The 26211-nt window shown below is 55.4% G+C and overlaps 5 protein-coding genes across 8 annotated transcripts in view; 2 read left to right on the top strand and 3 right to left on the bottom strand.

The window, feature by feature from the left end:
* Nucleotides 1–1025: 1025 nt before the first annotated feature.
* RING1 (ring finger protein 1) lies at nt 1026–5894 on the bottom strand. Its single transcript, XM_003271891.3, has 7 exons — nt 5086–5894; nt 4829–4965; nt 3958–4118; nt 3614–3829; nt 2196–2585; nt 1741–2014; nt 1026–1445 (listed from the first exon to the last, which is right to left on the bottom strand). The coding sequence occupies exons 2-7, from the start codon at nt 4904–4906 to the stop codon at nt 1344–1346; spliced, it is 1221 nt and encodes a 406-aa protein (XP_003271939.1). The 5' UTR covers nt 4907–4965; nt 5086–5894; the 3' UTR covers nt 1026–1343.
* A 1009-nt stretch (nt 5895–6903) lies between these two features.
* Nucleotides 6904–9070, bottom strand: HSD17B8 (hydroxysteroid 17-beta dehydrogenase 8). Its single transcript, XM_003271890.3, has 9 exons — nt 8998–9070; nt 8595–8812; nt 8377–8493; nt 8175–8267; nt 7989–8074; nt 7802–7886; nt 7554–7596; nt 7283–7357; nt 6904–7096 (listed from the first exon to the last, which is right to left on the bottom strand). The coding sequence occupies exons 1-9, from the start codon at nt 9047–9049 to the stop codon at nt 7080–7082; spliced, it is 786 nt and encodes a 261-aa protein (XP_003271938.1). The 5' UTR covers nt 9050–9070; the 3' UTR covers nt 6904–7079.
* Nucleotides 9071–9285: 215 nt separating this feature from the next.
* Nucleotides 9286–13277, bottom strand: SLC39A7 (solute carrier family 39 member 7). 2 transcript variants are annotated; one of them, XM_003271889.2, is made up of 8 exons: nt 12784–12896; nt 12066–12480; nt 11809–11977; nt 11598–11651; nt 11296–11460; nt 11023–11163; nt 10620–10816; nt 9286–10186 (listed from the first exon to the last, which is right to left on the bottom strand). In XM_003271889.2, the coding sequence occupies exons 2-8, from the start codon at nt 12474–12476 to the stop codon at nt 9914–9916; spliced, it is 1410 nt and encodes a 469-aa protein (XP_003271937.1). In that variant the 5' UTR covers nt 12477–12480; nt 12784–12896; the 3' UTR covers nt 9286–9913. The 2 variants fall into 2 exon arrangements, with proteins under 2 accessions (XP_003271937.1, XP_030658786.1); XM_030802926.1 differs by lacking the exon at nt 12066–12480 and having other exon boundaries at nt 12784–13277.
* RXRB (retinoid X receptor beta) lies at nt 13048–20112 on the top strand. 2 transcript variants are annotated; one of them, XM_003272167.4, is made up of 10 exons: nt 13048–13480; nt 14306–14553; nt 15247–15403; nt 15762–15941; nt 17096–17268; nt 17664–17793; nt 17998–18130; nt 18246–18337; nt 18650–18755; nt 18870–20112. In XM_003272167.4, the coding sequence occupies exons 1-10, from the start codon at nt 13246–13248 to the stop codon at nt 19015–19017; spliced, it is 1602 nt and encodes a 533-aa protein (XP_003272215.1). In that variant the 5' UTR covers nt 13048–13245; the 3' UTR covers nt 19018–20112. The 2 variants fall into 2 exon arrangements, with proteins under 2 accessions (XP_003272215.1, XP_012358568.1); XM_012503114.2 differs by having other exon boundaries at nt 18234–18337.
* A 1116-nt stretch (nt 20113–21228) lies between these two features.
* Nucleotides 21229–26211, top strand: part of COL11A2 (collagen type XI alpha 2 chain) — a 29660-nt gene continuing 24677 nt past the window's right edge. For both annotated transcript variants that reach the window (XM_030802888.1, XM_030802887.1), the window contains exons 1-4: nt 21229–21537; nt 24229–24378; nt 24513–24723; nt 25176–25338. In XM_030802888.1, coding sequence (XP_030658748.1) covers nt 21456–21537; nt 24229–24378; nt 24513–24723; nt 25176–25338 — 606 coding nt within the window. In that variant the 5' untranslated portion in view covers nt 21229–21455. The remainder of the gene's footprint in view (nt 21538–24228; nt 24379–24512; nt 24724–25175; nt 25339–26211) is intronic.

The raw sequence follows: 26211 nt of genomic DNA, 5'->3' as shown, positions 1-26211 counted from the left end.
ATCGAGGATACCGGAGAGGAGGCGAACAAACGAGAAATGCCAAGGGTGGAGAAGGGAGCCATTGGATCGGCGAGCAGGCCGCGCAGCTGCGGAACTGGGAGGGCCAAGCGGGCTTTACGGGGAAACACAGCCGGCTCCTCTGCCAGTGAGACAGAGAACTGAGCAAGGGGGAGGAATTTGGGGCCGGAGGGGCTGGGGGTACCCAGAGCAGAGGAAACAGGAAGTGAGGGGCAGAGGTTGCCGGTGGTGGAAGGAACAGCAGTCGGTTCTGGAGAAGCGATTCATCTTCCCCGAATACCTGCACTGCCCCGGACCGGGAGTGCAGTCGTGCGCCCCCGTCCCCCCAGCTTCAGGCTTGGTGCCCAGCCCCGCTCGCGGAACTCGAGGCCAGTAAGGCAGCCGCGGCTTTCCTTGATGCCCCCGCTCCCCTGCTCTCAGCCGCTGCCTGGACGAACACAGAACTAGGGTTCCCGGGCGGCCCTCCCTCTGCTCAGCCCCGCCGCCCGGCGGGCAAAGGCTGTGCACTCACACTCAGAGTCTGCAGCCCAGCCTGCCCTTTTTTGGGAGGTGGCGGGGGACCGGGATGTCGAACAGGGAGCTTCTCCGCAGCCCTCCCCACCTCCCTCCCTCTTTCCAGCTATTGAAACCGGCTGCTCGCAGTGACTTCCAAACATCACGGTCCTTCCCACATCTACAAACATCCCTTTCTCTTTTGAGCCATTTTCCTGCTTTCCCTTTGGTGTTGAAACCCTGGATTTCAGCCTGGGAGACTCAGGTTTTAGGGGGAAAGTTTGGGGTCCAACTTGGCACCTCTTGTTTTTTATCCTCTCTTCCAGCTTCATAGATGATTCCTATTTTCATACATATTTGCTAATTTGGAGTTTCCGACGACATATCTCGAATAACCTGACATTTTCTCCCCATTTCCAAGGCTGATTTTACATTATTTCTAGGCCTCCCTCCCCAATCTATTTTCCTTTCTTTTTCTTGTACACCCCCGATAAACAGACACACAGAACTGCAGGTTTCAAAGAGGAAAAAAGCACGTTTGTTGTTGGTAGGTGGGCGTGAAGGGGGGGGGTTCTTCGCCTTCTCCAACACCTTGTATAGATGGGAGGTTGCAGGGCAATAGAAAAGGCAGCAGATGGGGACGTGTTTTGCCCCACTCTGTACAATATAGAATAATCTCATATAGATACTTTGTATAAAAGCCACGTGTCCTCATTTGTGTCCTCTTGTTGGCTGGCTGGGCTGGGGGTACTGGGGGACAAAGAAGCTGGGGTGATAGATCAGGACACAGGGATACCCCATGGTCCCCTTCCTCTGGCTGTCCCCTGGTGGGGTCACTTTGGATCCTTGGTGGGAGCATAGCACAGCTCCAGTGGCCGGGACACCTTCCAGAATTTCTCATTCACCAGCTCCAGGGTCAGCGAGCCATTCAACGTCTGAGGAGGGGGTAAAAGGGAGAGGGGGGAAAGGAGAGAAGAAAGTTGGAGAAGATGGAAAAGGAAATGAATGAGAGGCAAAAGGTGACCAAGGGAGGAGGAAAGAAAAAAGGAATAATAAAAGGGATAGGGCAAAAAAGGACATGGATGATGGGAAAGGAGAGGGGACATAGAAAGAGATGGAGGATGTATAGGGGAAGAGTGCTGATGAGTTAGACCAGGCTCATGGTTCTATGTGGCCCAGACCACCCTCCCTCCTCTCCCCTCCTCTACCACTGCCCTCAGAAGCTCTCACCGTGAACGCCCCGCCTCCAGGTGCAATGTAGATGGTGTACTGCTTTTCACTGACGCCCTCTAGGCTGGGCAAAGCAGGCTCCTCAGGACCGTCACCTCCTCCGGCACCCCCACCCTCCCCGCCACCCCCATCAGGTCCTCCGGTGTCAGAGGCGCCCCCTCCAGGCCCTCCTGGCTCCCCTGCTTCCTGCTGTTGCCTCCGCTCGAGGGCAATGCGCAGAGCCAAGTACTTGGAGAGATGGTCCACTGTGGCATTCCCTGTTGTCTTCACATACCTGGAATGGGAGGGAGGACAGGCTTAGAGCCAGGGCACCTCAGATGGGGACTGGAGGTAGGGGCTTTCCAAAATGAATTCTGGGTTGGGGTGGTATTTTGGGTTTGGGCAAAGCCCACTTCTGATGGAAATCTATGTGATCTTTGGTTTCTCAGTGGCTGGAGAAAGACAGGGCTCCTCACCTAGTCTGGCAGTATTCTCCCTTCTCCACGAGCAGGGGGTGGGGCCGGAACACGAGCTCAATTTCTCCACCTGGCTCCGGGGGGCTGGGGGCCCCAGGAGGGCTTGGGGGGCCCAGCGTTCCCCCTCCCAGAGTCCCTCCCCGGTCACCAGAGTCTTCCGAACCGGCACCCCCACCCACCCCACCAGTGCCACCTCCCCCTGTCCCTACACTGCTCCCCCCTGCGCCCCCTCCACGGGGTCGCTTGGGAGCAGGGCCTGGGGCAGAGTCGGGGGCGGAGTCTGAGCTCACATCTTCTCCATCCCCTTCTCCCTCCCCGGGCTCTCCTTCCCCCCCACTCATCGTTGTGGTCTGATCTGACCCAGGTATCGGCCGCCTCACACGCTGGGCCCTGTAGAAGCAAGTGGTTAAGGTTAGAAAGCATCCAGGATAAAGGGCTTAGACTTTAAACTTCAGAGAATTGAGAGATAAGAAAAATCCTAATGATGATACCTAATATTTATTAAGAACAATGTGCTAAGCACTCTACTAAGTGTTTTGCACCAATCCCCTCACCTAATACAATGAATCCTATGACACAGGTAATTACATTACCTCTATTTTATGGCTGAGGAAACTGAAGCTTAGAGAGGTTAAGTAACTTGATAGTGATCATAGGCTGTCACCTCTCAAAGTGCGGTAGCAGCACAGACATCCCCTGGGAGCTTGTGAAATGCAGACTCTCGGGCCCAACTCTAGACCCACTGAGTCAGAGTTTGCATCTGAAGATCTACAGGGAATCTGGATACACATGAAAGACTGGGAGATGCTGGCCTAGGAGGTGATTTAACTTCCAGCAGTATGAATCCGGAGCTTATTCTCAAAATCGCTCTACTGTTCTAACTTTTAGAAAGTCACGGGGTAAACTACATTTTTCCTTCTTTTTTTTTTTTTTTTTTGAGACAGGGCCTTGTTCTGTCGCCCAGGCTGGAGTGCAGTGTGCAGTGGTGTGATCATGGTTCACTGCAGCATCCACTTCCTTTCTAGGCTCAAGTGATCCTCTTACCTCAGCCTCCCAAGTAGGTAGGACTACAGGCATGTACTACCATGCCCAGCTAAATGTTTAATTTGTTGTAGAGATGAGGTTTCCCTATGTTATTCAAGGTGGTCTCAAACTCCTGGGCTCAAGTGATCCTCCCATCCTCACCTCCCAAAGTGCTGGTATTACAGATGTGAGTCACTGTGCCCAGCCCTATATTTTTCTTAAGAATAGCAGGGCCAGTTGTTTACTAAGAAACTGCAATTTACACCCATGATTTCCAGCCCTAATGATAAGTTTGTGGTCAGCTCCTAGGATGCCAAGGCTTAGAAGCTAGCAAGCAACAAGGACTGACCCACGGACCCATCCCACCAGTCCTGCTTCTCTCCTGACCCTCACACCTGTGCATGGCCTGCATGCGTAGCCCCTCCTCAATGCTGGAGCTCAATGCCTGCTGGTTGTGCAGGCGGCTCAGGCGGATAAGCACTCGGTCTTGATGGGCCTCATATTCCTCCCGGCTAGGATAGATCTTAGAGATCAGGGCATCGAAGTTGGGGTCTGGCCGTAGGGATCGCTTGGACACCAGCTTCTTTCGGCAGGTAGGACACTCCTTGTTCCTGGGGTAGGAGAAGGGAAGCCCTCAGTGGTCGGTCAAGGGAACTGAAGCCTAGGCTGAACCAAGACCAGTGAGAGGGCCCTAACTTTGTACCCCTTCATCTCATCTCAAACATGTCTCTCCTATTACCCGCTCCGTAGGGCTGTGACAATGCAGTCAGAGCAGAATCTGTGGAGGCACTCCTTGGTGGTCATCGTATTCTTCAGCATGTCCAGGCAGATAGGGCACATGAGTTCTGAATGCAGTGACCGAGGGGAAACAGCAATCTCTGTGCCATCCATTATGGCTTCCTGAAGGCATCAGTGGGTAGAAAGGTGGTGTGGGTTACAGGGAAAGGGGTTTTAGAAACAGCAGCCCATAAAATAAGAGTTTTGATAAATACAGTCAGAAGACCCATGTTGGTCTCTACAGGAGACAAGAATTCTGAGAAAGAGAAGGACTGATGACTTGGAGCAAATGGAGAAAAGACAGACTTTAGTGTCCATTAACTAAGAGTAGGAGCTTTGGAATAGGAGGATCTGAGGTGGCTAAGTGGCCTAGGAGTGAAGATGACACAAATCTGTGGTTAGGAAAAACTATTCAACAAAATTTTTTAAAGTCCTGGTGCTACCCGTATTAGAACCCCATAGGGTGCCTGTTAAAAACTGAGATTCTGAGAACCCAATTCACTACTGAATCAGAATGTTGGGGGGCATGAAGCTCTGCTTTTAATAAACTCCCAAAGTGAGTCTTATATGCACTGACTTATGACACTGAATGAGGAACAGGGAAGGTAATTTTTGTGTTCGCGATCTTTCAAATGAAGATAATAATACTTGCTCCACCTCTCTGGCAGGGCTGTTTTGAGAATTAAATGAGACAAATGCGAAAGTGCTTTGGAAAGATTAAGGGCCAGGCAGGGCAGAACAGAGCAAATTACGGAAAAGAAGCTGTGTGATGGGGTCTGTGGATATAAGGGTTTGGGGGAGGGGGTAAGCCTGAAAGGGAGAATGCCTGTCACCTGCGGGGTCCGGTGCAGCTCATACAGACTCAGTTCCCACGTTTTGCTGGCATTCTGGGCATTCGCCGGCGTCGTCATGGTGACCGGGCGCAGACCCCCCCACCAGGGCTCCACAGCCGAGGAGGAGGCGAGGAAGGCTGGGGGTGGGGGGAAGGGGAGGAGGGCGTTAGGGGGGCCGCCCCTCGCGCAGACCCCGCCCCTCCAGAAGCGCCCCTCTCCGCCCCCGCTCCCGCCCCCGCGCCGGCACTGCCCCTCACCCAGCTCCAGCCGTTCGCGCTCCCGCCGCTGCCGCGCCTCTCCCTAGGCCCGGGCTCCTGGGCCAAGTTCGCTCTGTCCGCAACCGCTGCTCAGACAGCAGCTCCCGCCACCGCCGCCGCCATGGCCCGGGCGCTGGGGCCCTACGTCACTTCCGCCTGCTCCTCCGCTACACCCGCTCCCCCCCGCCGGCGGAGACGTCACCCACCATTCGCGGCGCGGGTGGAACGGGACGTGGACGCCGAGGTTCTCCCGCCCACGGGACGGGCTCGTCCCGCGTGAGGATCCTGCGTCCCGGGAATTCTGCGCCACTTAGGGAACCACGGTCTCCGCCCCCGGCCCAGCACCGTCGCGCGGCCAACAACCTTAGCCTCGGTTCCCTTCCAGAGGCCCCCACCCGGGGCCTCAGCTCCGGGGGGCGGGGCCTGGAATATCTGGGACCCCAGGAGGGGACAGAGGGCTCGTGAAAAGGGCTACCTCCTCCACTCTGCGTACCCTGGCGACTCTAGGGATCAACCCCCCTCACTTCTCCGTAATCCCCATTCCAGGATCCCGGGGAAAAAAGGCTGCACAAGATCTTCTGCCGCTTTAGCCTTCTAGTCCTGAGAACACACCTAGGTCCCGATGTGCCCGGGATTCCCCTTACCACCCTGGGGACTCCTTTCACCCTCCGCTTTGGCTCTCCCTAGACCCTCCGACCCGCTCTCCCGCTCGAGGTTTGGGGGCGGCGGCTCGGGACGTCCAGACTCAACTCTCGGCCAGAGCCATAGACTCGAGAATTGCGTTTGGACAATCAGGAGCCGCGGCCCGGGGCGGGGAAGGGAGGGAGGCGCCCGGGAGGAACGGGGGGAATGGAGACACCACGCGGAAACAAGGACACACACAAGATGGGGCTCCCATTGGGAAGGGGGGGTGCGCGTGTGGGTGGGGTACACAGGGGCAGAATGTCTGGGGTGGGAAGTGGGCAGAAGCCTCTTCCAGGACTCTAGAGTAAACGAAGGGGATGGGGAGGAAAGAGAAGAGGAAAGGGCAGAGCGATCCCCATTGAGTGTAGGGAATGAGAGGGATACGGGGCAAGGGGGTGGGGGGCAGTTAGAGACCCTGATGGGCATCTTGTCCCCGCCCGAGCTGAGGCTCCCGGACTTGGGCTGCGGCTGCCAGGGGGTGACCTGTCTCTGGGACAAGGCAGCAGTGGGTGCCCTCGCCCCCCACCCCAGTTCCCCCCTACTTCCCTGTCCTCTCCTTCAGTCCGTGGCCAGTCCTTATGTGGGCGCCAGAGTCGATTAGCGCAGACCCCCCTCCCCTTCTTCCTCCTCTTCCCAGCCCCCTCCCTCCTGCTCTCTCCAGCCCCTTTCATCGGCTGGTTCATTCCCCTAATCCTGGCCCCCTCCCCTAATCCCCCCCATCCGACCCCAGGCCGGCTGCAGCTATTGTAAGGTGGAAAGAAAGGGGAGGGGGGGACTCAGAGAAAGGAGAGGGGTGGGGGAGGGCCACCTGTTCCAAGACCCCCTTTCAAGGCCAGACTGGACACCAAGATGGGGCCATGAACAAATCACCCTTGGGGACCATAAGAACCCAGGGAGTTGGGGGGAGGGGACTGGTGCTGCAGAACCAGTGGAAAGGGGTGACGCACGAACCCCTCCCTCCAAAAAGACTCGGAGTGTCACGCATACACAGTGACACACACTCTTTCCTCTCACACCCGGCGGCGGGGGTTGCCCTGGGAGACCAGGCAGAGAAAGGGAACAATCCTTCGGGAAAGGGAAAGGAGGGGGAGGTGGGGAAGGGTCTGAGGGCTTGGACACAAGAAGAGCCGGAGGTGGCAGGGAAGAGGACTTGGAATTTATTAGGGTCACGAGCACCCCTGCTTCCCATATTCAGCATTCCTGAGCCATACACTGCCGCCCCTTTTGTAGCCTGGGAACTTAGAGTCCTCATCAGCAGGAGGCCAGGCAGAGTGGTGGGGGGTGAGCAGAGTCCAGGGTCCTTGAGGCAGTTACATGAAAAGACCTCCTGGGAGGGGCAGAAACATTTGGACAGATGCATGGGTGGAGAGACAAATGGGCTAGGGGGTACCCACTTCTGTCCCTGGCCTTGGGAACCTCTGCCCTTCCCAGTGGCTCGACTCCCCTTACTTGCTTTCTCAGATAGTCTGGGTTCTACTTCTCTGCCCTCTCCCTCCCCATGCTGGCCTCATACCAGTGACTTCCACTGAGGTCCCTGTGATGTATCCACTATCTTCAGATGCCAAGAATGCGACCACATCTGCCACATCTATGAGAATGGTGGGGAGAGGGCAGAATCCTGCTCACTCCCATAGACCCAAAACAGCCATAATCTCCCACCAAAGACATCCCTCCCCACAAACCTCTCCAGACACCAACCACCAGTCCCCTAGAAAATCCCAAAACCTTGGGGATCTCTTCATTCAGGCCCCCTTCCCAGGGACCCCACTCCATTCAGTGCTCACCCTCAGGGTCCCCCAAGTGTCCCATCGGGATCATTTCAGTAATCTGTAAGGAAATACTCATGTGGGTGAAAGCTGCTTTTATGGATTTTTTTGAAGACTGAGTCTGTGACCCTTTTTCGTCTTCATTCCTCATACATTCATTGAATATTTAATGTTTGCCAGGAACTGTGCCCAGTATTCTCTCTCTCTGTGAAGCCCAGAGAGATTGAGTCTCTGAATGATTCTGCCCCCCACCCACAGCCTCCTACCTTGTCCACCACTTTCTGTGGCACTTTCTGTGTCATGGGTGTTGCAATAAACCCTGGGAGGACAGAGTTACAGCGGATCCCATGTCTGTGGGAAGGAGAGTGGCTGCTGATTCTGGAGAGGGCTGAATGCTGGCCCCTCCCTCAGACCCCCAAGGTGCTCCCCAGCACCCTCAAGCATCTGACCAACCGTCCAAGCTCCCGGGCTGCTGTCTGGGTCAGCCCAATCACTCCAGCCTTGGATGCTGCATAGTTTGTCTGCCCCATGTTCCCCACCTATAGGTGAGTCAGAGATGTGGAATGAGTCAGGAGTCTCAAGGAGGGGTTCTCCTCTCTATGCCACTTGGCTGGCTGACCTCGTCCAACTCAACCTGACCTTTCCTATGATGCTACTGATGTTGATGATGGAACCACGACAACCACTGGACACCAGGGCTTGTGCTGCAGCCTGAGTGACTAGGAAGGTGCCCTGGCGGGAAAGGGTAACAAGGGAGAAAAGATCAGCTGGGGTGACAGCCCTCCTCCAACTCCCTCCCCAGGCTAAGAGGGCCAAAAGTCGCAGGTTCAGAGATCGCCACCTTGAGGTTGACAGCTATGACTTTGTCCCAGTCATCCTCAGACATGTGCAGCAGAAACTCATCCTGGGTGATGCCCGCACAGGACACAACGACAGATGGTGGGCGAGAAAAACAGGCCTATGGGAGGGGGAGGTTACGCATCAAAAACCCCCCACAAAAAGCCGGGGCAGTGGAGACAATATTAGAGCTTTAGAGGGGGAAGGTGGCCTGGCGTTCACCTGCACTTTTTCCAGCAGGCCCCTGGCGGCCGTGGCCTCAGACACGTCAGCCTGGAAGGCAGCGTGGTTCCCTCGGGGCGGCCCCTCCTTGCTCCCTGGCCCGCCCAGCAGCCGCACCGTCTCCTGTGCCGCTGCCCCGTCCAGGTCGCAGGCAGCTACGGTGGCCCCTTCTCCGGCCAGGCGTACACTGACCGCTCGGCCGATGCCGCTCCCCGCACCTGAGGTAGGACAGAACACGCCGGACCGCGCAAGGGGAGGAGGGGGCAGGGATCAGAGGTCACAGGGCAGAAAGTTAGTAAAATGTGGGTAAGGGGCCAGAGGTCACAGCGGCCGCGGACTCCAGGAGCACGCCCCTGACCTCACTCCAACACCCCAAACCGCCCCGGGAGAGCACCCCCTCAACCTGTGACCAAGGCCAGTGCGGAGCGGAGCCGGTTCTGGAGCTGAGACGCCATGGCGTGCTGTGGGTGGGTGGGAACCCCAGCACTAAGCCAATCCCAGCGCAGAGGGGGCGTGGCAAGGGCAAAGCCCGGGCCAATCAAAGCCCCGCCAGCCTTAAGCCATCTGCGGCCACCAGCGCAGGCCGACCTCCCACCGCGGGGGCGGGCGCGGCCAGACACTGCTGCTTAGGGGCCCCGGGTGTGGAGAAGACAAGGGGCCCCATTCCCCCCAAAAAGACAAAGACTGCATGTGGGGCGGAAGATCGGAGGACTTTATTTCCGGTTACCACCCCTCCCCCTCGATTCAAACACAGTGATATAAAAGGAATAGAAACAAAAAAAAAACAGGCCATGAGATTACCAACTAACCCTCTCCCACCCCCATCCCCCCTAATCACTCCCAAATCAGGACACACGATTGATGTTTGATGTTTATCCCCGACTCCTCCTGTTACCCTCTCTGTCCAGGACTCTGGTCTTCCCTGAAGCCTCCACCAACTGGTGGGAGAAAGGGAACTGGACCTTGGAGAACTTTATGTGTAGCAACTTGGTTCTCCGAGAACAGGTGGGGTAGGGGACACCAGGTAGGCTGCCATCACCCCCTGTCCCTTCCAGCCTTCTTCATGGCCCCATTTAGCCTTCCAAACGCAACATGGTCAGACCGTGCCCAAAACTATGGTCCCTCTGGCCTCTCATTCTCACTGCTCCAGCCTCTGTAAGACTGCCAGCCCTTGAAGGCCCTAATGCCAAAGTAACCATTCTCCCAGGCTACAGTTCCTTCCTTTGGCAGATGTCCCTGGCCAGGGCCCCCAACCTCTACGCACCCCTGACCTGGAGTTAGGGGTAGAGGTTTGGGGCAGGGGTAGTTTAATCCACCCCTCACTCCAGGTGGGCAATCAGCACCATCATGACAACTCCCCCCAGCAGCCCTAGCACCTCCAGAAGTGATTGCAATGGTGATGCCTCCCTCAGCAGCTCGGGCAACACAGACACTGTTGCTACGTAGATAAAGCCACCTGCAGTAAATGGCAGGACCCAGCCAGGACCTGCACCACCTGCAATTTCACTGCCCACTGCTCCTCCTTCAGTGAGAAGGGCACAGGCTGTGCCTGCCAGTGCCCCTACTGCTGTCAGTAGTTGCAGACGCATCGCCTGATGGGCAGAAAAGAGAAAAAGGCACTCACCAATAGCTAAAGATTATCAGTGGTTTAGAAGTGGCTGGTGGAGTATAGGTAGAGGGGACATGGATTTGGAAACTAAACATCAAAGTAAAAAGAGAAGAGGGAGCGGTCTAGAATACAATTTCTGAAAAATCTTAGAGATCAGAGTTCCTTTCCACAGACTTTCTGATTGAGTAGGCGTGTGTGTGTAAGACTCAACTAAACCATTCAGATGGTTTATAGACCACAGTTTAAGAAATACTGAGCTAAAGGACAAAGTAACCAGAACTTCTCCCCCGTCATTTCTAGAGGACTTGTCAATGACAGTATGAATTGTTTGGAACTAATAAGAGGCTGTTTGGGTTTAGGGTGAGTGAGGAGAAATAAAGGGTTTGAGGCAGCTGTGTTTGGCAGACATCACCAACCTGCTTTTTGCTGCAGCCAGACTGGACCAAGATGGCAAAGTCTCCGACCTCATGGGGCACTTCATGTAGCAGGACAGTCATTGTGGTCAGGATCCCTAGTCCCCGGCCCCCTCGAAAGGAAGCCCCAATGGCCAGACCATCAGTGAAGTTGTGTGCCAAGTCAGCAGCCAGATTCAGGTACCCCGACACACGCAGGTCTTGTACAGGACAAGAGAAAATGATCAGAGGCTTCCATCACCACTTGTTCCAGTCTTGGTCAGCTATTCTTACGCCTCCCCTCAGAGACCATTTCACACCCAGTCCTTTAGTGTTTCTCAGATACCTGCCATTACCCACAGCACATATTCCATGTGATTTGTGATGATGTCCCTTGCCCAAATTTATCACCAACTCTGGCCCTTACCTAAGCCTCTTTTTTCTTCTTCAGCTTTCTGAGGTCTCACTGGCCCATCTTTGGGTACTGTGCTCCCTCCTCGCCTCTTCTGAACTCCCCTTGTTTCCTTTTCTTCTTCCTCTGAGCTCTGCTTCTCCTTGGTAGAACGCTCTGAGGGAAGAAAAGAGTTGGTCAGAGTGGAGAACAGATCTTCCAACATGTCCTCTCCCTCCTGAGGGCCATAAGATGAGGAGATTCTAAGGCAGGCAAGTCAGCTTTCAGGAAAGTTGTTCCTCAGCTCACCTTGTCTTCCATGTCCATGACTTCCACGTGTGTGACTGTAAGGGTGTCCATGTCCATGACCGTGACCATGTCCTCCTTTCACATGTCTCACAAATTTCTCCACGACAAGAAAGGCAACAATTCCACTGAGAACCCACAGTCCCACAGACAGAATGGGACCCTGGCCTGGGAATGGAGGCATTGAGACATTAAGGGAGATGTGCATTCCAGACTCCTCCTCGTCAAGTGTGGGAAGTGAGGAATAGGGAGAGACGGACCTTCCCCAGCACCCCAACTCCCATCCCCATCTGTCTCTTCCTCACCACTGTGGGAGTGTCCATGTCCGGGTTGCTCCAGAGTGTGGTGAGAATGAGGTTCTGGAAGAAGGGGGGAAAACCAGATGAGGAATATCTGACACAAAGGGTGTGAATTTGGGGGACTATCGAAAGATCAGGGATCATAAAGGAGAAACAACCCTTTTCCCCCAAAGAACAACATAGATTAGATTTGAGGTAGAAGTCAGAGGTTACTTACCAAGAGCATGAGGAATGAGGTGCAGGAAGGCATCTCCCAGGAGCCCACCGGAAGCAAAACTGAGCAAGATCTGAAGTAGAGAGCGATGCCGGGGAGAGTTTGACTCCACGGGGATAAGGAAGAGGACAAAAAATGGAGCTGCTGAGATCAGCACTGTGGCCCCCAGTGCCTGGTGAGGGAGAGTCAGGGTCAAGTACTGTGGAGTTTCCCAACAATCCAGAACCAGCCCTTCTCTCTCCCATCCCCTGGAGACTCACATAAGCCCAGAGAGTGACAGCATCCAGGTCCTGCTTGATGCCTGGAGCCCCAGACTCCCCATAGCCTCCATGGCTATGCTCATGGTCATGTCCATGTCCTCTGTGGTAGAGGCTCTCATGGGAGTGGCCATGGCTATGGCCATGGTGTAAATCCTCATGTGAATGTCCATGGTCGTGACCGTGGGTATGTCCATGCCAGATGCTCTCGTGAGTGTGGCCATGGCCATGGGCATGGCTGTGGCCATGGTGGAAATCTTCATGTGAGTGCCTGTGGCTGTGGCCATGGAAGTCCTCTTGCAGATCGTCGTGCAGGTCGTCATGACCCCCGAGTCCAGCCACCAGAAGCCCCAAGGTCGCCCAGGTCAGCAGTCCCACGGCCACCCAGTGGGGGGCCCCCAGGCCTCTGGCCATCACGCTGACCAGAGGGACAGAGGCAGTGACTCCACTTGACTCAACTCTATACCTACACAGGGTCCGCTTTACTCCAATCGCGCCCTCTGTCCACCTCTATGGGCCGCTCTCCCATTCCCTTAAGTTCCCACCTACATTGTTCCCAAGACTAGTTCTCTTTATCCCGAACCACCTCCCGGATGTGGGGCCCCGGGACACTAATCTTTCACCAGCCACTTTACAGACTCTCTGGGCCCTCGTCTCTATGACTCATTAGGTGAGGAAAAGGCCTGGAAAGGATGGTAGAGAAAAAACAGAGAATTCTCACCGGCTCCAGGATCCTCTCCTTTCCCGGTTTGCTTGGACGTGGCAGTCCCTCCTTTAGATCCCGCGAGAACAGGAAGTTCCGTTCCGCCTTCGCCCTAATGCCTTTACCAATATGGTGGCACTCCGGTAGCGACGAATCCATCCCGCACTGACGCGCAAGCGCGAGTGTGGAGGTTATTTGAGGGGAGGGTGGGCGAGGCGGGCTAACAGGCCGGAGGAGACCGCCTCCTCGGTTTCCAACTAGACGAGGGGGCGGGAACTCGCGCCGAGACTTCCCGTCTGTACAAAGATGGCTGCCACATTGGCGCTGTCATTTTGGTACAGAGCAGAGCGACGGGCTTAATTCGACCCAATCCAGGCCAGAGTCTTTCTCTCAGGGGCTTCCTCGTGCTCAGCTAATCCTCCGATCAATCCCTGGGAATCCCTGGGACCTCTTCGGTATCCCTACTTTCAGCCAGGGATCATGTCTTGGGCCGCTCGCCCGCCCTTCCTCCCTCAGCGGCATGCCGCAGGGCAGTGTGGGCCGGTGGGGGTGCGAAAAGAAATGCATTGTGGGGTCGCGTCCCGGTGGCGGCGGCGACGGCCCTGGCTGGATCCCGCGGCGGCGGCGGCGGCGGCGGCGGCAGGCGGAGAACAACAAACCCCGGAGCCGGAGCCGGGGGAGGCTGGACGGGACGGGATGGGCGACAGCGGGCGGGGTGAGTGTCCCAGCAGAAGGGCAGGCGAGCCAGTGACCGCGTTATCTGCAACCCCTCCCCCACAGCCTCCCCCGGTACTCTTTTTCTGGCGCTCCCGCCCCCTTGTTTGTAAACACGCGTCCCCTCCCTCCCGAGGGCCTTAGCACCCTCCCCCCCGGGGCGGGGCGGGGAAGGGGAGCTTCCGCCCTCCCAGCTGTGACCGCTTGAGGCCTTGGGCACCGGAGGTCGCGGGCGTGGGAAGGGCACGATTCCTCTTAAACCTCAGGATTTGGGGCGTTTACAGGCAGATCCTGCGTCGTAGGAGGGGTCTCTCCCGCCTGTCTCTTTCCCTTGCACGCTCTGGCTACCTGGCTTTACGCTGGGAATAGAGGGGCTCGATGGTCTACCCCACGTGTTGCCCCATCCACGAGACAGGTGTGGCTTTGGGATGACCTGGTATTCATTCAGATTGGTTGGTTGGAAAATTTTCCTCACCTGAACTATCCTCCTCTCCTTGTCAACTCCCTCCTCTCACCACAATGAGGAGTTACGCTGTTTTTTGTTTTTTTAGCCAGTCAAATATAGCAGTGGGAGGTTGTATACCAATTTTAGTGACACTAATGTTAATAAGTTCTGATAACCCACTACCATCGGACCAGCCGGAGTTACACTGTTGTTTTGACAGCAGGGTGTCCCTGGACTTGAGGATGGGTGGAGTGGGCTGGGTCCCACACGGTGGGGTATTAGAGAATTAAAGTCTCTAGTTGGATGTTTGAAGACTCATTTTCTTTTTTTGTCTCTTCTGTCTCTTGTGTGTCTGTGTGCCTGTACATACCCCTTCCTCAGACTCCCGAAGCCCAGACAGCTCCTCCCCAAATCCCCTTCCCCAGGGAGTCCCTCCCCCTTCTCCTCCTGGGCCACCCCTACCCCCTTCAACAGCTCCATCCCTTGGAGGCTCTGGGGCCCCACCCCCACCCCCGATGCCACCACCCCCACTGGGCTCTCCCTTTCCAGTCATCAGTTCTTCCATGGGGTCCCCTGGTCTGCCCCCTCCAGCTCCCCCAGGATTCTCCGGGCCTGTCAGCAGCCCCCAGGTGAGAGGTTGTGACCAACTTACTGCCTGGCCACTTTCGTTTTCTTGTTTTCCTTGTAACCCCAGATCCTTGTGTGAACTTCCCCATGGCCCATTGACCTTCCAATCCTCTCATCTTGTCAGGCCTGTGGTCTTTGTGAGACCCCTTGCCTTTCCTGAGGTGACTGATCTTTCAGTGCATGCTTCCTCCCCTAAAAGAACCCTAATATTCTTTGTTTTTTTGTGTGCGTGTGTGTGTTTTTTTTTTTTGAGATGGAGTCTTGCTCTGTTGCCCAGGCTGGAGTGCAGTGGCACGATCTCGGCTTACTGCAACCTCTGCCTCCTGGGTTCAAGCGATTCTGCCTCAGCCTCCTGAGTAGCTGGGATTACAGGTGCCTACCACCACGCCCGGCTAATTCTGATATTCTTGATGTCCTTTTCATCTATCTGATTTTCTGCCCTTTTGATCCCATCTGCTTTCCCAAGACACCTGCCCTTCAGGGTCACTGTGTTGCACAATTTCAGGGGGGCCTGTTTATTCTCTTTGGGGTTGTGCTCCAGGGATGGCCTTTCACATAGACTGCAGTGTAAATGACACCCTCTGGAATGTGCATTGCAGGGCCTTGCTTAGTGGTAGGGAATGATTTCCATCACTTCTGTGAGATTCTCCTTCCCAATAAGTCTTCCTGTGACTTCCCTATTTCCCCCATCCCAGATTAACTCAACAGTGTCACTCCCTGGGGGTGGGTCTGGCCCCCCTGAAGATGTGAAGCCACCAGTCTTAGGGGTCCGGGGCCTGCACTGTCCACCCCCTCCAGGTGGCCCTGGGGCTGGCAAACGGCTATGTGCAATCTGCGGGGACAGAAGCTCAGGTATGGGGCTCAGAGGATGAACAGAGAGGGAGAGTCTGGGCCATGCATCACCTGTGGGATTCCCAGGGCTTATGGGGTTTGGTCAGAGCAAGTGACCTGGGGCCTGATGAGAGTAAAGAAGCTGAAGCCGAGATGTAGGACGCGACTGGGGGGAAGGTCAGAGGGAAAAGGAAGCGCGTGTAGGGTTTCTGAACAGTGAGGAGACTGGGAGTGGATCATCACTCAGCTCCTGGTTCCCTATCTCTGTATTTGGCAAACAGAGAGGACTTTAAGTTTTGCTAGGGGGAGATTGGAAAGGGACTAAATGGTGAAGGTGTCTCCATGCAACCTTCTTATTGCTCCTCCCCTTTCCCTGTAGGCAAACACTACGGGGTTTACAGCTGTGAGGGTTGCAAGGGCTTCTTCAAACGCACCATCCGCAAGGACCTTACATACTCTTGCCGGGACAACAAAGACTGCACAGTGGACAAGCGCCAGCGGAACCGCTGTCAGTACTGCCGATATCAGAAGTGCCTGGCCACTGGCATGAAGAGGGAGGGTAAGGACCTGCCCTGCCCAGGCGTCTTAGACCACATGCCCTTCTCCCCTATCCCACTCAGACTGTGTATCTCTCTGGAAGGCTGGACTGCTCTCTCTCCTCTAGAGGGCAATATTTGATTTCTCTCTCCCTTGGCAGCTCTCCTCCCTGTTACCCTGTTCTGGCCCTTGAGTTTCCTTCTTAATGGTTAGGCCTCTGTGGCCTGCACATATGACCCCTCCCTAGACTGGTCCTAGGGTAGGATAACTTTTCCTTACCCATGATGGGCTGTCTCCCCATTTCTAACCTGAGTGGTTCCTCCTCTGATTCCATGGACCTTCTCTGGTCTCTGTCTCTTGTTATCTGTGGTCTTTCCTCTAACTCCTGGGACTGGGCACTCTTAAGCTTACAGACTTTACTGAAGACCTCAGGGCTTCCCTTCCTTCTTCCGTGTCTCCATCTTATCTTCTTAAGTCAGATTCCTAGGATTCTGAGAGACACTTTAGAGCGTATCTTGGTCAAGACACCCACTTTAGAGAAGATGAGCCTGAGGCTTGGCTTTCCCAAGGTCGTGCAACAAAGGAGTGACAGGCAGGTTTGGGATCAGAACCCACATCTCCGAAGACCTAGGCCAGTGCTCCTTTCACAGCCTATTTGTTGAGTCAGAAGAGCACAAGATTTGCACTCAGACACACTTAGAGTCAGTTGTATGACCTGCCATGTATTATATGAATTTAAGCAAATTAATCTCTTTGAACCCCGAGTTCTTCATCTTAAAAATGAGAATAAATGCTTCCAGCATCATTATGATAATTGAGTGAATGTTAAAATGTGCTTAGCATGTTTCTTGGCATATTTTATTAAAAAAAATTTTTTTTTTCAATCAGCTTTCTCAGGTTGAATCTTGGCATGTTTTTTTAACCATGTAGTAGGCTCTCCATTTAAATTCCCCCCTAATTCTTTTACCTACCTCACCCTTCCCGACTGACTTACCTGCCCTTTTATAACCCTTGCTTCAGGGCTGCCCCCAGTCCACCCTTTCCAGTGACTTCCCCAATTCCTATAAATATCTCCCAAGGGCCATGAGATCCTGATGAGGCCGTAAGGATATTTGTGGAACCCCTTCATGGCTGGCTGCTGACTTTCCATTTTTTCTCTCCCCCTTCCCCCTGCAGCGGTACAGGAGGAGCGTCAGCGGGGAAAGGACAAGGATGGGGATGGGGAGGGGGCTGGGGGAGCCCCCGAGGAGATGCCTGTGGACAGGATCCTGGAGGCAGAGCTTGCTGTGGAACAGAAGAGTGACCAGGGCGTTGAGGGTCCTGGGGGAACCGGGGGTAGCGGCAGCAGCGTGAGTGTTGGGGTCAATCCACTCTCCTTCGTGATGGGGGTTGGGGGAGGCAGTCTAGGTCTGTTCTATATCCCCTCCCCCTCCTTTCCCCTCATAACCTTCCTAGCACTACTTGGGACTGGAAGTGCTGCCAAACAAGGTCTTTCAAACATCTGAGGTGGAAGTGATAGCTCCTTCTGTCTCCACTCCCCAAACAACCCACTGGCAGAACCACAGGCATGTCCCAAATAAATAATTGTTTGCACGAATGCCAGAAGAGAAGACTCACTTACAGGGATTGGTTTGGATGGGGCTCACAGGAAGACTATGTAAGGAGGGGGTGTCAAAAGCCTCTTACAAGGGGGCTCCCAGCATATCTCAAAATCTTCCATAACTCTTACCCCCGTCCCCTGCAGCCAAATGACCCCGTGACTAACATCTGTCAGGCAGCTGACAAACAGCTATTCACGCTTGTTGAGTGGGCGAAGAGGATCCCACACTTTTCCTCCTTGCCTCTGGATGATCAGGTCATACTGCTGCGGGCAGGTCAGTGACCTTGGATCCCTTTGACCTCTTGACATTTGACCCCTCTTTGACTTCCCGACCTTTAGTGACCCCAGTGGCCTTACCTTGCGTACTCAGGGAGCCAAACTTGCTGACCTCGCCACCTCTTTTCTCCTTCTCTTCCACTGATGTGCTTTGAATCCCTTTGCCTGATTTCTGGCTCCTGACCCTTGCTGCCCCACCCAGGCTGGAATGAACTCCTCATTGCCTCCTTCTCACACCGATCCATTGATGTTCGAGATGGCATCCTCCTTGCCACAGGTCTTCACGTGCACCGCAACTCAGCCCATTCAGCAGGAGTAGGAGCCATCTTTGATCGGTCAGTGGCCCTCGGCTAGGCTGGCATGTAGATAGAGGGGGTGGGGCTATAGGCTGGTCCGTGTCCAAGGCTGGCTGAGCTGTGACCTTTGAGTGACCTGCAGGTCCCTCTCCAGGGTGCTGACAGAGCTAGTGTCCAAAATGCGTGACATGAGGATGGACAAGACAGAGCTTGGCTGCCTGAGGGCAATCATTCTGTTTAATCCAGGTAAGAGGAGGATTACCTTTGTCTCTCAAGGCCAAGGCAACCTTGGAGCCTCCTCTTCTCCGAGACTCCTAAGTTACCCAGCTATCCCCCTCAGTAAGACCCTCAACCTGGAAATCTCCCAACTGGCCGAGGAAAAACCCATATCCACGGATCCATCCCACAAACCCAGTGGGCCCTGCTTCCCTTGCCAGGCCTCTGGTAAAGGGCAAGCAAGTGCAGCCCAAAAGGGGCATCTTGTGGCTCACATCTGCATGGCCATCCTGATTTGGTTTGTCTTCATTTCTCTTCCTCCTCTCTTCCCTGCCATCCCAGATGCCAAGGGCCTCTCCAACCCTAGTGAGGTGGAGGTCCTGCGGGAGAAAGTGTATGCATCACTGGAGACGTACTGCAAACAGAAGTACCCTGAGCAGCAGGGACGGTGAGATGGGGCTGGGGGGCACTGAGGCTCCCTTGAGGGTGGGGAGTGCTATGAGGATGTGTTCAGGGCCTGTGTGTTCCAGCTCTCAATCCCCTTCTCCCACCTCCACCCCAGGTTTGCCAAGCTGCTGCTACGTCTTCCTGCCCTCCGGTCCATTGGCCTTAAGTGTCTAGAGCATCTGTTTTTCTTCAAGCTCATTGGTGACACCCCCATCGATACCTTCCTCATGGAGATGCTTGAGGCTCCCCATCAACTGGCCTGAGCTCAGACCCAGATGTGGTGCTTCTCACACTGGAGGAGCACACATCCAAGAGGGATTCCAAGCCCTGGGGCAGGGTGGGGGGGCCATGTTCCCAGAACCTTGATGGGGTGAGAAGTACAGGGCAGAACCAAGAACATAAACCCTCCAAGGGATCTGCTTGATATCCCAAGTTGGAAGGGACCCCAGATCCCTGTGAGGACTGGTTGTCTCCCTTCAGTGGCCTTGAGTCTCTGAATTTGTCGGGGTCTCCCATGATTTGGGGTGATTTCTCACCCTCTGTCCTTCCCCGAGCACAAAGCACTGGCCCTGCCTCCAGGACCTTGCTTCCTTCTCATCTTGCCTCATTTTGCTTCCCATCTGAAGAGTGGAAATGGGGAACTCCCCCAGAGGTAGATATTGGGGGGCAGGCCCCCCAAACTGATGGACATGAGAGTAGGGCCCTGACAGGCCTTCCTCCTCTCAAACCTGGCAGATGGGGGCCTCTCTGGAAGAGGGAGGGGCCCTGTCACTGTCCAGAGTCTCTTTTTACACTTCACCTCCTTCTGCAGTCAGACTGAAATATAAAAAAGGTGGTGGTGGTGGTGAAGGGGCTGGTGGAGATGTAGGAACCGATCTGCTATTTTTAATTTCCTGTGAGGATAGAGACTTGCAGTTAGACTCAAAGAAGTACTGTACTTTCCCAGGTTGACTAAGAAATGCCAGTGGTGGAGGTGGGTGTTTGGGAAAGGCAGGGCCCTGAAATGGCCTGTCCCTAGGGCTCTCCAAGCACTAGCCTTCCCAGCTCCCCCCCACCCCAATCTCTTCCTGTCTAACTTGGGGAAGGGGCCTGGACTGTGAGGACAGGGCCCCCACAGGGGATGGTTTCACGAGTGTAGTCCCGCGGCCTTCCCTTCACAGCTCTTCTCCAGCCCTGGGCACATAGCATAGGCTGGGGACACAGGATCCTGGCCTGAGAATTGAGGGGAGGTGGCCAGCCCGCAGAGGTGGGGTGCTGGGGCTGCATGATTTTTGCCCTGCGTCCTTTCTCTTTGGGGCTCCTTTCCCCTCTCACTCATACATAAAATCGCTTTCAAATTAAAATCGCTGTTTTCTGGACTGAGGTGACTATGAGGATGGGCAGCGCCGTTTCAGCCTTGGGGGGGTATCCGGTTGGGAGCTCCGGACGCGATCCCTGGACGCCGCCGCCGAGGTTCCCTGGGGCCCAAGAGGTGCACGCAGGGTGGGGGACACAAGGCAAGCTTTGTCGGGGAGGGGGGAAGAGGGTGTGCCAGGCTGGGGGCGGGGCCGGCCGGAGGAGGAAGGGGGGCGGTGGATTCTCAAAGGCGCCTTGTTTGCTCGTGCCCTCTCCGCGCCAGCGGGCGGCGGCGCCTCGGCTCGCTGCGGCCTTCCCTCCGGCCGCGCTGCGGGCTCCGGGCAGACCCGGCGCGGTGCCCGCTCGTGGAGGCGCACTGGGCGCCGAGCGCTGCGGGCTTCTCAGGCGTTGCCCGCCCGGAGGCGGCACACGTCCCTGAGTGACCCCATTTCCCTGGACCCTTCCAACCAGAGTCGACTGCTCGCTCATCTTACACTGCTCCCCCTCTACCTGGGCTCTGGGACTCCCTTACCGCGTCCCTCATTTGCATCTCCTTGGACTTGACTATCCTGTGTTTGTCGGTGGGTCCCAGTCTCTGGCCTCTTGCTCCCCGTAGAACACCTTCCCCCACATTCCCCGCCCCAGTTCGTCGCTATCTATAGCCTTGTCTATAAATACCCCCTCCCCGGCCCGGCTCTGTAATTACACGGGGCGGGGTGAGGGAAGTAATTATGGAGACCTGATTATGGGTGGGGTGGGGACTGAGACCCCCCAGGCCCGCCTCTCCCCCTCCCACTGTGCCCTAAATCCCGCCCAGGCCTCTGCTGAAAGGGGGCTCTGGGCCCCCAAGAGGAAGGGAATGGGAGGGGGTGTGTGTGACTGGACGTTTGGGTCCTAGAAAAGGAAGAGGCTAGGGAAGATATTGGGGTTCCCGAAAAGAGAATCTTAGGGTACAGGCCGTTGAGACCTACAAGGAGCAGGAGAGAGCGAGCGATAGAGGGAGGGTTCCCGCCTCCCTCCCCAGGTGGAGACTGAGGGTGGAGTTTCCCTTCGGTGGTTGTGGGCGGGCGGCTGGAGGCGGGGGCCGGGCCGGGGGCGGGAGCGAGGTGGGGGCTCTGGGCGCCAGGGTGGCCGGGGACACACAGAAGCGGCAGCCACCGAGGAGGGAGCAGTGCCGGGAGCCCCGACGGCGCCTTGCTGCATGGAGCTGGGCCGCTGACAGCTGTCGCTGCCCGCAGCCTCTGACCTCCCTGGGACCCCGGCGTCTGAGGCTCATAGTCTGCTCCCTGTCTTCTGTCAGCCTCAGGGCATCCAGCGTTTCAGGCCGACCTGGGTCCCTGGGACCCGGCGTTCCGGCTTCTCAGCCATGGAGCGGTGCAGCCACTGCCATCACCTCCTCCTCCTCCTACCTCTGGTGCTGGGGCTGAGCGCGGCCCCAGGCTGGGCAGGTAAGAGGAGTCCTGATGCCTGGGTCCTCGGAGTCAGGCTGGAGCTCTGAGTGTCTCTGGGAAGGGGACAGCTGATGCCTGGGGCAGCAGCTTCTGAGCCTAACAAGGAGATCTGGGGCTTCGAGGGTCCAGGCTGGAGGGCAGGACACCTGTGTTCCTTGGCATCAGGGTAGGGATCTCTTTGTCCTTGAAGTGACTGGGGGAGGGCAGATAAGGCTGAAAGGTGGAGGACCACTTTAGAGACCCTCAATGGGGATGGATGCTTGTCTTGGGTCCTTGGGAAGAACTGAAGATGGCCAGGGCCAGCCCGGTCCAGTCATTGCTGGTTGTGGGGATGGTAGATGCCAATGTTGATGGGTGAGGCATGTGTGTCTTCTGGCCTTTCTGTCGGTATCTCTGGGTTAAGGGTGAGCACCTGTGATTCAGAGCAGAGCCCAGTAAGCCTAGAAAGAAAGGATGCCTTGACTACCTGTCTCATTGGCCTCCTGGACAGGGTCCCCCTCCCCCTCCCTGTGCCCTGGATGCTGCCACGCAGCTGGCTCTGGGGAGCACTGGGGCTGGCTGCCAACAGGACGGCCCGCTGGACAGGCCAGGATCAGGTGTCTGAGGCCAGAGCCAACTCTTTGCATTCCTGCCTAGCCCTTCCTCCCTCTGAGCAGCCAGGCTCCCCTGGGACCCTGGTGTCCACAACCCTGATCTTTTCCTTCTTTTTCCCAGGACCCAGAATTCCTGGCTTCTAGGAAAAGGGATTTGATGTCAGGGAGGAGGGGGCTGTGAGCACCAAGCCCTCAGCAGGCTGGAAAAAGCCTACCATTTCTGGAGACACTGAGGGCTGATTTGTATTTAACTTGACTATTCAATTCTTCTCTGCTTTAGAGAGAGAATGGTCAGATGGCAGCATAAAAAATTTAGATTAGATTACAGAAGGAAGAACTTCCAAGATGTGAGGACAGTGAGGTCCAGGGCCAGGAAATTGAGGCGTATGGTGCCTGTAGACTCTAGGAGTCTTTCTTAGGGGGAAGAGGGATCCTCTGGCGTGGAGGCAGGGGAATGGCTAAATGACTGTTTCTTATTTCAGGGGCTGAGTGGGTAGAGATGGGACTTTAGGGAAATGAGTTACTGTAGAATTCCTAAGGTTAGAGAATAAGGCATTTGGGGGGCCAGAGGTAGAGTGGTGGAGGGTGATGGGGCTACTAGTGGAGAGCCTGTGGGGCAGATGAGGCTAGAGACAGTGGGGCAAGTATGTGGCCTGGTGTGGGAAGATGGTGGGCGGACATGTGGGTAGGTCGTCCATATGATCGAATTGTACTCCCTTGGGATTTGGTGGAGGGTGGGGGCCTCTGAGGTCTCCTTGGCCTGGGGTCTCTGTGAGTCTGTGTGTCTCTGTCTCACTCACCCTTCGTCTCTCAAAGCGGCCCTTGTGTGTTGGTGTTTGCGGAGCTGCCACACGCTCGGGGGCCAGGCTTAGGTGGGGGTTGGGGGGGAAGGCCGTGGTTTCCCGGCTCCTGGACTCAAAGGGCCTTTTCTCTGCCTGCCCGCCCCACCTCACCCACCCCACCCAGCTCCACTCTCCTGATTGCTGTGGCCTCTGCCCTGCCCCACACTTCTATGAAAGTTTTGCTGGAACTCTCTTTGGGATTTTTCCAATCTGGAGCTGATGGTGTGAAGAGTATGTATACAGGGGAGCAAGTGAGGGTGAGGTGATCTTTTGTTTTCCACGGAGTTTGAGCCCTAGGAAGCTGAGTTCTAGGTAGACAGGGCTGGTGGGCTGGGTCTTGAATCTTTGGGTCCCAGGTGATGGGGTTGGTGGGGGTGGTGAGACAGGATTGAGGTTCCAGGTGTGGGGAGCTTGCCTGGGTTCTGGGCAAGCACTCTGATGGGATCCACAGATGTGTGGCTCGGGGCCCTGGACCTGTTCCGGCTCTGCGTGGCAGCTTCAGCCCCCGCCCCCCATTCCTCCACCCCTCCCCAACTCATCTCCTAAACCAGGAGGCACAGACTCCTGGGAGAGCTTTCTTATATATTTTTCCTCAGCATGGTCAGGGTTGTTCCCACCCCATCCCCCAAACCTGGGATCTGTAGCTGCTTAAAGCCCCTCTCATAGAGCTGCCTCTCTGATCTCTTCCTCTTGGCCCCCCTGCACCTCCTGTGCCCAGGATGATCGATTGCCCAGATGTTGTTTGTGCTGGAGACGGGACAGATGCCAGAGACCCAGAGAGTGAGAGATATGGAAAGAGAGTGAGAGCAAGGGAGAGAAAAAGATGGACAGAATGTGAGAGAAATGGAGGAAGACAGAAGAGACAGAGACAGAAAGACCAACATAAAGAGACAGAGAGAGTAAGAGAGTGAGAGAGACAGGAGGCAGATGAAGAGTTGAGAGATATTCAGAGAGCACAGAGAGAGACAGATTCATAAGCTAAAAGACAAAGGGAGAGCGTAAGACAGGCAGATGCTAGGAGAGAGAGGGGCAGGAGTGTCATGGGGTTGAATGCCAGCTGATGCTGCCCTGCCTCCAGGTACCTTTGCGTTTCCCATCCATTCAGGCACTGTTCAGAAGCAAATGAGGGTGAGGTGACCTTTCCCTTGCAGGGAGTTTGAGCCCTGGAAAGCTGAGTTCTAGATCCCAAATGTCCCCTATTTATGGCCTCCTGAGGGCATGTCCCTTCTCCTGATAGTCATGGACTCCCCCAGGTGCACCCCCTGTGGATGTGCTCCGGGCCCTGAGGTTCCCCTCCCTCCCTGATGGTGTCCGGAGAGCGAAAGGCATCTGTCCAGCTGATGTGGCCTACCGAGTGGCACGACCTGCCCAGCTCAGTGCACCCACTCGCCAGCTTTTCCCAGGTATGGGTGACATGGTGGAGTAGGGAGGCCTGGGGGAGGTAATGGGATGGGGCCTAGGATCAGACACCAGGAGGAAAGGGGTTGTGGCAGCTCCCTTTGCCTCTCACTCTGTGTGTATGTCTCTCGGATACTAGGAGGATTTCCCAAAGATTTCTCTCTGCTGACTGTTGTCCGGACCCGCCCTGGTCTCCAAGCTCCCCTCCTGACTCTCTACAGTGCCCAGGGTGTCCGACAGCTGGGCCTGGAGCTGGGCCGACCTGTCCGCTTCCTATATGAAGACCAGACTGGGCGGCCTCAACCTCCCTCTCAGCCAGTCTTCCGAGGCCTCAGCCTAGCAGATGGCAAGTAAGTTTGTTTGCTCCTCTGGTCTGCCTGGCCCACACTTTCAGGAGGAAGTGCCCCCGAACCCCTACACTCTAAACTGTGAAACCCTTCAGACCTTTGGGCCACACCACACCTACCCACTGCCCAAACTTCAGTCACTTCTAGTCCAGAGTTTGGGCTTTAGAGTGTACAGCCTTCTCTGCATGTTGAACTAGCTTGTACCTTGGGCAAGTTACTTGAAGTTTTTGAGCCTCAGTTTCTACATCTGTAAAATGGACATTAAATAGAATTGGCACAAATAAGAAAGTGACGGCATGGTGCCTGGTGCACTGTAAACACTCGATAAATGGTAGCCATTGTTATTACTGCTCTTATCACCATTGGCTTCAACTCTCATCACTGCTCTCCAGCCGTGTTGACTCCCCCACTTCAGTCAGCCAAGAGTTCACTTGAACCTCTCCTACCATGTCCAGGTGGCACCGTGTGGCTGTGGCTGTGAAGGGCCAATCTGTCACCCTCATTGTTGACTGCAAGAAGCGAGTCACCCGGCCTCTCCCCCGAAGTGCTCGTCCAGTATTGGACACCCATGGAGTGATCATCTTTGGTGCCCGTATTCTGGATGAAGAAGTCTTTGAGGTAACCAGAGCAATCAGAGGCAGGATTGACTTCTGGTCCCCTATCTTGTGCCCACTCCCCTTCTGGCCCCAGCATGTCATCTTCCTATTCCCTAGGCCTTCATTTTTTTTTCTTATGAATTTTCATTTCTATTTTCTATCTTCAGGGCTACTGTTCTCTTCAGGAGAACTAGATGCCTACCTATATGGCAGGACTGTCCACAGCCACTTACTTTGTCCTTCAGTCTTCATCAGTTCCCTCATCCATCCATCCTTTCAACCCCTCTCTCTCCTCACCCACCCATCAATTCACTCACTCCTCAGCCAACCTATGCACACATCCACCACCCACTCCCCCATCTATTTACTCATCTGTGCATCACACACCCACCTACTCATGCATGAAGGCTTATATCCACCCACCTGTCCATCCTCCCCCTGCTTAACCACTCTCCCCTTCAAACCACCTATCTATGCTTCCACCCATCTATCCTCTTCAACTCCTTCATCCAGCTATTCACTCACCCACCCACCCTCCCCATCTACCCATGCACACAAGGATGCATGCATCCATTCGGCCACCATCTATCCATTATAACTTCCACCAACTCAACCACTCCCTCCTTCAATATACTCATGCACCCATCTCCTTACCCACTTACTTCCCATCTGACCATTCATTCACCCACATAAGTTCACCCATCTACCTATTCACCCATTTGCTTCCATCTACTCTGTAACCCCTGTTCATCTGCCCACCAGTCCACCCTCCCATACATACATATATTCATTCACTATTTATCAATGCTCCCATTCATTAATGCATGTAAGCCCCCAGCCACCCATCCACTCATCTATCCATTCATCCATCCCTCCATTCACCCTCCAAGCCAGT

The sequence above is a fragment of the Nomascus leucogenys genome, chromosome 22a (assembly GCF_006542625.1).
Source record: "Nomascus leucogenys isolate Asia chromosome 22a, Asia_NLE_v1, whole genome shotgun sequence".
Classification (NCBI taxonomy): domain Eukaryota; kingdom Metazoa; phylum Chordata; class Mammalia; order Primates; family Hylobatidae; genus Nomascus; species Nomascus leucogenys.
This window is presented reverse-complemented; position numbering and strand designations above follow the sequence as displayed.

What these genes read in the sequence shown, in the direction of transcription:
- RING1 (XM_003271891.3), bottom strand. Translation starts at nt 4,906, where the DNA reads ATGACGACGCCGGCGAATGCCCAGAATGCCAGCAAAACGTGGGAACTG. An exon ending in AGCTGCACCGGACCCCGCAG is followed by an intron (nt 4,119 to 4,828) that starts GTGACAGGCATT and finishes TGATGCCTTCAG; the next exon opens with GAAGCCATAATGGATGGCAC. An exon ending in CTGGAGGCGGGGCGTTCACG is followed by an intron (nt 1,446 to 1,740) that starts GTGAGAGCTTCT and finishes CCCCCTCCTCAG; the next exon opens with ACGTTGAATGGCTCGCTGAC.
- HSD17B8 (XM_003271890.3), bottom strand. Translation starts at nt 9,049, where the DNA reads ATGGCGTCTCAGCTCCAGAACCGGCTCCGCTCCGCACTGGCCTTGGTC. An exon ending in GCAGCCCGGGAGCTTGGACG is followed by an intron (nt 7,887 to 7,988) that starts GTTGGTCAGATG and finishes TCCTTCCCACAG; the next exon opens with ACATGGGATCCGCTGTAACT. An exon ending in ACACTTGGGGGACCCTGAGG is followed by an intron (nt 7,358 to 7,553) that starts GTGAGCACTGAA and finishes CCATTCTCATAG; the next exon opens with ATGTGGCAGATGTGGTCGCA.
- SLC39A7 (XM_003271889.2), bottom strand. Translation starts at nt 12,476, where the DNA reads ATGGCCAGAGGCCTGGGGGCCCCCCACTGGGTGGCCGTGGGACTGCTG. An exon ending in CCTCATTCCTCATGCTCTTG is followed by an intron (nt 11,652 to 11,808) that starts GTAAGTAACCTC and finishes CCCTTCTTCCAG; the next exon opens with AACCTCATTCTCACCACACT. An exon ending in ACATGGACACTCCCACAGTG is followed by an intron (nt 11,461 to 11,597) that starts GTGAGGAAGAGA and finishes CTCCATTCCCAG; the next exon opens with GCCAGGGTCCCATTCTGTCT.
- RXRB (XM_012503114.2), top strand. Translation starts at nt 13,246, where the DNA reads ATGTCTTGGGCCGCTCGCCCGCCCTTCCTCCCTCAGCGGCATGCCGCA. An exon ending in CACTGGCATGAAGAGGGAGG is followed by an intron (nt 15,942 to 17,095) that starts GTAAGGACCTGC and finishes TTCCCCCTGCAG; the next exon opens with CGGTACAGGAGGAGCGTCAG. An exon ending in AATCATTCTGTTTAATCCAG is followed by an intron (nt 18,338 to 18,649) that starts GTAAGAGGAGGA and finishes CTGCCATCCCAG; the next exon opens with ATGCCAAGGGCCTCTCCAAC.